We start from the raw sequence: 10,242 nt of genomic DNA, 5'->3' as shown, positions 1-10,242 counted from the left end.
AATATATTCACGTTCGCAGGGGCACTTTGGCATGTAGGTGCGTTAAAGTTGCTTTGTGGCAGTCGGGTCTGTTTTGCTCAGTGTTTACAACAGATGGATCCTTGCTTGTTAGTCATGTTTGCTCCTCTCGGGGGATGTTCTGTCGAAGATGAAGTATCTGAGGGATGATTTCTGCTGAGATGCTGGCCATCACTGAGCAGTCTGTCGCGCAGACACCACCATCGTTTGGATTCTCATATTTTCCCCTTTTTTTTCAGACAGTTTTGAGACGCAATTGGCCATCTGAGATCTCATTAAATACATGACTGAAGGGAAGCATCTGTCACGGCTTTGCATTGTTGGGATTAATAATACCTCTCAGATTGAATTGTTTGTTATGTAGTTATTATATGAATCGAGTCCTTGCAGATAGCCAACTATACTCACAATGATAGATCATGAGATAGAAATGATTATCTGTCAAGCTCAATACACGTGCGTACAAGGCAGAGTGAACACGGAGTTATTTAGAAAAACTAGATATTCTTCGTTTATTTTTTATTAATGTAAGATACAGTTGAGTATAGGCCGACATACAGAATAGCTCACTTCAGCAGGAGGAGCAGCATGACCTTTATTTGATACCGTGGTTGATCAAAGGGTGGGAGAAGTAGTAATGCTCTCCACTTGTAGTCGCAATACCACAGCGTAAAAATGTTCCATTATTAAGTAAAAGCCCTTCTTTCAAATGTGCAAAATATATTCAGGAGAAACTATGGATAAACAAAGCGTAGCCTGTAGAACAAATTAAAAGTGAAAGCATTCAATGCATAATGATTTTACAGAAACTGGTGTTTTCAATTTTCATGGTTGATGCATGAATATGTTAGCAGCATGTTGCTTTAGGTGGTTAAAGTGTAATAATACTATAGCAACAACTACATTTGATAAGAATTTAATATAATTTTCAAAGGTTAAATAATAAGCTAGCCTTAAATGTACTTACAGGAAGTAGACGTAAGTCATTTTGCACCCCAGTATAATTTACTCAGGCGACAATTATAAATACGTTCACTACATTAAAAATCAATTCATAATACCTGTAATAGTTGTGTTTTATATGAATAATGAACAATGAAACTGTGGAGTGTTTTTACTGTTATACCTGAACTCCAGAAGAAGAAAATATGAATTGGATGATTAATTGGAAAGCTTGTTTCCTTGAGATTTCACAGCAAATGAAGCAGACATGATATCGGAAGCGGATTAAAAGTGTTGAATTTATATTTAATAGCTTTTTACTCTCATTACAGTTATGTTGCTTATATTGACTGCCATTCCTTTTTTTTTTCTCCAGTGCATACCTCCACTTCTCCAGGATTTCTTTCACTGACTCCCTACAAATCACATTGTCATCTGTGAACCATGGACACTCCTGCATCCTCATCAGTCAACCTGTCCATCAACATTGCATGGAAGAATATAAGTCTCTTATTTAAAACAAAAAAACAACCAAGGAGTAAAAATACTATTCCTAAGCTTGAATTGTATTTTGTTCCTTTCCTATTTTAAGTCATTTTCTTTTTTTCTTTGTATGTTTTAATTATTTCTTAATTTATTATTTTCATAACTTTATAGTGGTGTGCCCTGTAGGCCATGTTTCCTTTAACATATAGATTTTAATGACAAGAGATTTGCTGGTTAAACAACAGTTCAGTTCTCTTCTAAACCTCCAATTCATTCCTATTGGATCACAGTGCTTCTCTAAAGCTGCTAATATGATAAAGAGGACAAAAGGGTCACAGCAACAGTGAATTGTAGGGTTAAACAGTAGAATAGTAAGTATATCTGCATGTGTGTGAAACAGCAAGCCACATCATCAAACAGCACATTAGGATAAAAACAGCCAGCTGACAACTTCACCTTGTGTGAGAGTGCTGTGACATACAGCACGGTGCCTTTCCTTCCATAAGGTTGCTGGATTATTTTTTAAAGACAGAAAAGAACAACAAATCTGCACCTTGGGTGCTAACTTCAGTTTGCTGACTGCCTGCACTGTAGTTTGTGAGTCTTTTAACGGCTCCCAGAAAGCTTAATGCTGCTGAAACAGTTCTTTCATCCATTTTTCAAAACCCCTGCAGTGTTTATACCAACAAAAACATTTAGTGTGATTGAGTTTCTTTCTGACTTTACTTTGTAAGACTTTAGTCATGTTTACAATGAATTTTCAGTGCCTAGACTGGCTCTGAATTGCCACAGAGATCTGTTTTTTTTTTTTAATATAATTGTATGGTTCAGTAAAATATTTCTTACTGAATACTGACATCAAATAACATCAAAAGCCACTGTTGAGAAGCAAAGTGCTGCTTTGAGTTGTGTCTCCAATGGCATGAAGAGAAGTCTTCTTACAAAAGAAATTCACATAATTCAATTAGCCTTTCTTTTCCTCTTGGATTCAGGCAGTGCTGCCATTTGGTGTAATCAGAGCTATCTGTCTTCCTGTCTTCCTGGCCTTAAGGCTTTTCCCTATTAGTTTTCCTTAGTAGGGATTGCAACTCACTGTTCTACACCAGAAGTGTATTGGTATTGGCTTCCATGATAAATACAAATTGGCTGTGTGTATTCCTAGTAGAGTCTGGTAATGTAGAATGTCTGGCTGTCTTATTCTAGGGTGATGGTTCGGCCATCACCATTTCCCCCATCAATATTCATTTGTGTGGACGTGACTGCCGATTAATGCCACAACCAGACCATCCTTAAGGGACTGTGTAAGCTCATGTGTGGTCACATATGTGGATGCGAGTGTTGAAAACAGCAGGTGTTACTGTGACCACTTGACACACTGCTGCTTAATGTGCACCATAAAGAAACGTGAGGGAAGCTATTCTGCAGCTATTCGGGTCAAGTATCGCAGGACTGGAGGTTGAAATAAGCGTAGAAATGAATTAGAGGAATCCATTAGGTGAAGCATCTGTGAGATTAAGCCAGATCTCACAACTGGATTTAAAGGATTTAAAGCTGCTGAGAGAAATGTGGTTCATGTGCTTCACCCATGTGCTTTGTTTTGATGGTTGGTTGTATTTTGAAGCACTTCTCAAAGCCCAAAAGATTTGCTTCTCTGCCTGAGTGACTGCCCAAGCTGACCGACCAATCTGGCATCTGCTGCTTTGTGATGGATGGTTTAAAGGGGTGCTCGCTCTTCCCCTCCATCCTGTTTCACTGCGCCCCCATGCTCTTCTTCTTTATGCCACATGTTTTCCATATCAAAATTTCTATTTTAATTTATTTATTTATGCTTACAGCCAAACTCTATACAGCAAAACCAGATTGTATGACACTGCAGAAAGACTTTAATCTACTTTACATTTAATATTCTGTGTATTTTGTTCTACTCTTTCATTAAAGCTGTGCCTTGTTCTTTTTTTAAACCGGACTTTTGGGACCCCAGCACACAAATGCAGCAACCTTTCTTACAGAGTATGTGTAATTTCTGCAAAGGCTTCTGGCATGATAGATTAAATAAAACTGATTTAAACTGCCTTGGCTAATTAAATGTGTCGTCCCAGTGACAATATAGCTGGTAAACTGCTTTTTCATTACGGCTCCAGGCATGAGAAAAGCAATGGACCAGCTGCTTTATAGGTCTCCATTTAGGGTCCTCCTTGAGTGTTTTGCACAGACAGAAAACGGACACAGGAAGAGGAAGACGGACGCCCTTCAGCAGCCGCGGACGTGCGCGCACCGCTGGAGGCAGTCAAGCTGCAGACCGGAGCTTTGGCACAACTCTGGCTGCTGTTAGCGGCGGAGAGGAGAGAGGAACGGGAGCTGGGTGGGCATGACATGTGAGCCAAGTCTGCACAGATACACCACATAGCCAAAGTATGTCTGCGGAGGGGCGGGTCGATGCTCCGAGGGTCTTGACTCAGGTGAATGAGAACACAGCTGCAGATTTCTCCTGTTTTTGGCTATTTTGTTTAATTTTCTCATCTCATCGCTGAGAGGAGACCGATGAGGCAGCTGTAGACCTCCCCGTGCCCCACTTCACCCTGATTCAGCCTGGCAAGCGTCAAGGTGCAGCAGCCAGGAGAGAGGGGACAGAGGAAGAGCCGATGTTCAATTAACTATCCGACGAAACGGTGTATAAACGGAGAATAACGTGACAGCATTGCTGAGTGGCCGCAGACTGACAGAAACACAAGGGAGAGGACACTATGTCAAAGGAGACGAGAGTAAAAGGTAAGGAGACACTACATGCCTGGTCTGTGCTAACAGGTTGAAACCTGCGTCTCGTGCTGCTGCTGGATGTTGGCGCGCACAGCCGTGTGCTGCGTGGATGAAGGCGATCCGTAGGAATGCGCTACGGTCAATACAGACCTCTGTGTGAGAAGCGATCCGGTGGACTGTCCAGCCAAGTCCGTCTTTATATCAGTCAGACGGTTTGTCTGACCTGCCTGTCTCCGTGTGTCCGTAAAGGTGTCACAGCAGGTCTGCGTCAGATTCTGTGACGCCGCTGCAGGGTCAAATCTGTACAGGTGAGGTGCGAGTGACCTACAGACAGACCCGTGTTACTAAAGGTGAATGGTCACAACATGTATCACATTTTGCATTCGTTACTCTGTCTATAAAGAAACCGTAAATCACAATATAAACATCAAGGACAAAGTGCAAAAGAAAGGAAATAATGCAAAGGAGTTCAGCATTGCTAAAAATAGCTCATGCAGCTCATTTGATTGTTAAATTGGATATGTGGAATGTGAAAGAGTGTTGACAGGACAGTATCAGCAAAAGCCTTTGAAGTCCTGACATTTCTGTGGCATAAAAGGTTTATTGTTCACTGGAAAGATGGGTTTGCTGCTCACACTTGCCACCTGTTTGCGTTTGTGCTCTTTCTGCTAATCTGTTAGAAATGAAGTGCTTAAAAGGGCTGCTATTGTTCTCTTTCTATGCACCTGCTGCAGTTTTATAGCTGTAGTGAAAGACCAGGATTTATTTATTTATTTATTTGGTTTTGCTGTGCAAATAAGCCAGACTCCAGTGATATAGTGTCAAACATTAATAAGTGGGTTCACAACCTGGACGCATGATACCATCAGTCCGGGTTGTGATGTTGTGAGTAGTGATACTTTTCTTCTTTCATGCATCTGCTCTGCTGAAAAGCCTGTGAGCGTGTCACCAAATCTCCGGCAGCTTCAGGCTCACAGTGGCCTCTGCGCTCTGACCTTTTACATCAACTGAGAGTGGACGGAAAATTTCCCCGCAGGGATCAATGAAATATCAAATCATTATTACTACAGGTGGTGGCAGAAAGTGTCACAACACAGAGGGGATAATATTCGGCGTGGCTTGGTCTTTAAAGTAGCGATTCCTCTGATTCAAAGTAAAACACCATAAAAGTCACAGGGTGCAGCGACATCCAATGGCGAACATCTCTGAAATAACACAAAGCAGATCCCTATTGTCAGCAAGCTGATTCAGACAAAAATGACCAAACCATTTTAAAATTGTGCACAAAATTCCCACTTCAGTACTTTCCTTACTTTATTTAACTTATTCTGTCTTGTTTTCAGGATGTGTGCAAAGACACTTTTTATGTGTTTACCATTAGAAAACAGTAGAAATATTTTGGTTTTTCCAGAATGCTCCACAAACAATCAACTGCCACTTCATTACTAATGAACACACACACATTACATCACTATCAACACCATCCTGAACTATTGATACAAGGCAGGATGGATCCATACTGTCATATTGCTTGCCAAATTCTGACCCTATAATCTGAATATCACAGCAGATATTAAACCAGGCAAAGTTTTTCCAGTCTTCTATTGTCTATAGTGTGGTATTCTGCTGCTGTGTCTGCTGCCCATCTGGTTCAGAGAGATGCTCTTCTGCATACCTTTGTTCTAACAAGTGGCTGTTTGAGTTACTCTTACCTTTTTATCAGATGAAAGCAGACTGGCCTTTGTCCTCTGACCTCTGCCATCATTGAGGTATTTTAACCCAGAGAACTGCAGCTTCACTGGATAATTTCAGACCCCACTCTATATACTCTATAAAATCTAGCAACGATAGTGTGAAAAAATCCCAGCACATTATCAGTTTCTAAAATACTCAGACCAGTCTGTCTGGGAATAACAACCATGGCACGTTCAAAGTCATTTAAATCATCTTTCTTCCTTGTTCTGATGTTTGTTTTTGAACTTCAGCAAGTCATCCTGGACAAGTCTACATGCCTAAATGTTGGGGCTTGTGGCTGTGTGATTGGCAGATTGAATATTTGCCTTAACAAGCTGGTGAACTGGCACGCGAAATGAAGTGGCATGCAAGTGTGTATGAAGTGAAGTCTTGTAACTTGTATGACGATTTACAAGACACAAACTTCTGCGTATAGGTAAAGAAATGTTTGTGACTGAAGAGTCATTGGTCCTTTAAAAATCTGATAATCTGCCCTAAATGATGCCACTTGAAATAAAAATATAGCTTTTATATTTGTGACCCTTAAAAACCTTAGCCACACAATTCTGATGTGAGTTCAATGTTACAGAAAAGCCTGAACCTAGAGAGTAATGATGATCTGAACAAAGACTGACAGCACAGTATATTTAGCATGAAGCATGAGCCAGTAATATCCTGACAGAAATCTGAAACTGAACCAACAAAATAAAAATCCAGTTTATTCTGAAACCCAGGCAAAAGGTACGTGGATTACAATTTGTGTGTTTCTCATTCACTCACCAGTGGCAGAAGAGCTGCCATGCAAGGTGTTCACCTGCCACTGGAAACAAATTTGGGTTCACTATCTCGCCCAAGGATACTTCAACACACGGAAGGGCTGGGGATCAAACCATCAAGGCTGCAGCACAGCCTGCCCCTGAGAGTGAGGTGCAGCCTCTATGGGAAGGAGTTTGTTTTTCACAGAAATCAAGAGAGTAGTCTTATTTTTAGTAAACAGTCTCAGAAGACAAATTAGCTTCTCTGGATGCACGGAAAGCCATTTTTTTTCTCACCAGCTGTAGCTGGATGTCTTCTCCAGTTAATCTTAATTATATTTCTTTGAGTCTCGCTGTAAAACTCACTAGCTAATGGAAACTACACTGTGCTGCGTTATATTACTTCAGCCTTCTTTATAAAATCATGCAAACCCTGCGATGCTCTGGCAGGCTGGTGGCAGATTAATGGCGATGCGCAGTTTATGTGGGGTTATTGTTAGTACAGCCATATATCAAGCATGCTGTGTATCTGTTTTTATTAAATATCACTTGACCTCAGTTCCCAGTATAACTTGTGAAGTAGAACAGGTCCTATCAAAACATTACTCTTCAAAGCCCCAGCAACATGGACAATGCAGATGTTTTAATTTCATATCTTTCACGTATGTCTGCTGATCTTAACTTTGTCATTTTCAATTATAGGAGCCCTGCAGGGGATGAACTTCTCATTTAAAATCATCTCTTGACACACTTGGGAGAAAAATCTTCATTATAATCGAGTGTAGGGTCTATGAAATGTTAGGCAAAGATAATATGGATATGCTCTGTATTTCATCATTAAAGTGTAACAGCAAGTGTGTGTGATCTAAGCTTTCGGTTTGTACTCCCCTTTTCGGCTTTTGCAGAAATATGGCCTCGTGCCCAGATTCACTGACTGTCTAGCAAAACAGATGAGAGCCTCAGTTTTAATCATCCAAACACTGAAAGATAATTAGAGCAGAGTAATAAGGATTTAGGAATTATAAGAGCTGTGTGGAGTAAAGCTTTGGTCCTTAAAATAAAGCAGGTGTGACTCAGAGTGTAAGAAATATTAATGGATTTTTCATTGTGTAGCCATGCTAGCAGAAGGATAGCTAGTGCGACTGTTGGTTAACATTAACAAAGTGTGTGCCATGCAAGTTAACATGTAGAACTGTTTAATACTTAAATGTTGTTCAAACAGGAGCTTTACTGATCTAACAAAATTCTTCATAAAGACTGGGGTGATGGTCTTTAACATTGCTTTGCTAAATTTGTCTTGATGGTGTGCATGTGTTTAGCTGCTAGCTGGTTCATGTGTTCAGCTGCTAGCTGAGGGGAGGGGCGGAATCAATGCCTGCCTGTGATTCAGATTCAGGGGTGGTGTGAAGCTGTGTGTCAACTGGAGGAAGCAAAGACTGCACTGTTAGTATCAATACTGTTGCAAATGAGTATCTAATCCAATTTTACTGGTAGCATCTTAACATGCTTCTTATGTTTTTCTTGTTTGTAGCTTGTAGTTGCATTACTGCTACCTTGTGGCAAAAAACCCCAAAACAAACAAACAAGAAATATCATAAACTTTTGATGTCTTTGTAACTTAATGACAATTTAAATGTTAAAAAAAACAAAGTCATCATTTTAGCACAAGGTTTTGTATGACCCTTTGTAGGGCTGCTCGATTATGGCAAAAATGATAATCACGATTATTTTCACTGAAATTGAGATCGCGATTATTTGACGATATTTATTTAACAATAACAATGTATTGAACAATGACTTAAAAAAATAATATAAAATAGTGTGCAAATACTGATAACAGTGCAAATGTTTGCAATATAAGAAATGAATGAAAAATGTAAACATCTATGTTTAGTGAACTTTGCAGCGTTGTTCTGTGGTGCAGCTACGTACAAACTGTGTCTACTTGATCCACGTCTGACTCCGCGAACCCATAATGTTTCCACACCACTGAAGTTTTTTTTTTTTACCTCTCTTTTCAACCAACAGCAGTCACTCTCCTCTCCAAATAACTTCTGCTAAGCTTTCCGAGCTTCCCCCGGGTCCTCTTAATTGTTGTGACGCGTGTTCGAAATGCAGAGAGGTGCGCTCGATTTGCCCCACGGAGCAGCGCGAGAGTAAAGCACGAGGGAGGTGCTAATAATCAGCTCAGTCATTTTTAATGATCGTTGAAAGCCCAGATCGTAATCGAGATTAAAATTCGATTAATTGAGCAGCCCTAACCCTTTGTGGTTTTTATATGATCATAATAGTGCTACCCTGAAATACAAATGTGTAATGTTTATTTCTGCAAGCAGCTCAACATTACATTTGATAGTTTATTATCTTTTAATGAGACCAGTAATTCAACCAGCTGGCACGGGAATTCACACTTCAGTTTTACACTTGATTGTGCATCCCTGTTTCTGCTTCCACTATAAGCTGAACCTTGGAGCCAGACAGGTACTGTGGTGCCATACCTCTATTAAGAATTTTTTTTCGAATCACCGTCGGTCAGCTTCGTCACCTCCTCCCTCCCCACAGAGTACAGTCTTAAAGATTCCACTGTTTGTCCTCTGTTTGACTTCACTCACTATTCCAAAGCTCAGTGCAAGATTGCACCTTTGAGTTTTTGTATTTCTCAGAGCTGATGAATCTAGATCAGCCAGAAAGCCTTTTCTTTCAGTTGCTGTCCAAATAAAATAAATGGGTAGGCTACCTGGTGTTTTGCTGAGATTTACCGTCAAGCTAAAAATAGAACTGGATGATGCTGGTGAACAGTCTCTCCCCTTTCTTTCTTTCTTTCTTTCTTTCTGCTCCTACTTTTCACTCTCTGCAAAAGTGAATAGGGGGGATGGCAGTATTTTTATGTTAAAATAATTTGTTTTGTGATGTTTCTTCACGGAGAATAGACTGGTGGCACATTTTCTGAAAAAAATTGATTCTGCACTGTCAGTGATTCCCCAAACCCAATTCTTATCACTCACTTTAAGACACGATGAATACTTTATATACTGCATTATACTGCCAGCACCAGCTGTGTATAGTGTTGTCAAACTGGTAAAACGGTCCCCAGACAGCTTGTTTATCAAACAGCAACACAATGTTCTCTGAATTCTACAGAGGCGTGCGCTAATGCATTCAGCCTGTGACCTCTGTTATTTTATTTGATCATACAAAACAGTGTTAATTTGAATTTAATAGCTGTTTGTCATGGGGAGGCACAGTGGGCTTGTGTCCGGGAGCAGCGATTCACAACGCACAGAGCAGCTAGGCTGCTGCTGCTGTTTGAGGTCACAGAAGAGGCAGTGGCAGGGGACCAGCTCAACTGGAGCACGGCAATAGTTCACTTGTCATCTGTCACAGCCAAAAGTCTTGATGTGGTGTGGAAGGCACAACCTGTGTTTTCTATTTTTCGCTTTGCTGAATCATATTCACAGACTCCAGAAAAGGTTTTTTTAAAGGCACAATTACTCAGCATTATAATGCTGAGCTATTAGCAGAAGCACTTAGTTTAACATCTATCCCGTGT

General features: G+C 40.3%; 1 protein-coding gene across 2 annotated transcripts in view; it reads left to right on the top strand.

Annotated features, from left to right (window-relative positions):
- The first annotated feature begins 3,672 nt into the window (after positions 1-3,672).
- pitpnm3 (PITPNM family member 3) overlaps positions 3,673-10,242 on the top strand; it is a 102,303-nt gene continuing 95,733 nt past the window's right edge. For both annotated transcript variants that reach the window (XM_013912486.1, XM_013912487.1), the window contains exon 1: positions 3,673-4,215. In XM_013912486.1, coding sequence (XP_013767940.1) covers positions 4,191-4,215 — 25 coding nt within the window. In that variant the 5' untranslated portion in view covers positions 3,673-4,190. The remainder of the gene's footprint in view (positions 4,216-10,242) is intronic.

This window comes from Pundamilia nyererei, unplaced genomic scaffold, assembly GCF_000239375.1.
Source record: "Pundamilia nyererei isolate P.nyererei 1_Seehausen unplaced genomic scaffold, PunNye1.0 scaffold00091, whole genome shotgun sequence".
Taxonomy (NCBI): Eukaryota; Metazoa; Chordata; class Actinopteri; order Cichliformes; family Cichlidae; genus Pundamilia; species Pundamilia nyererei.
Note: the sequence above shows the minus strand (reverse complement) of the source record. Positions and strands in the feature narration are given on the sequence as shown.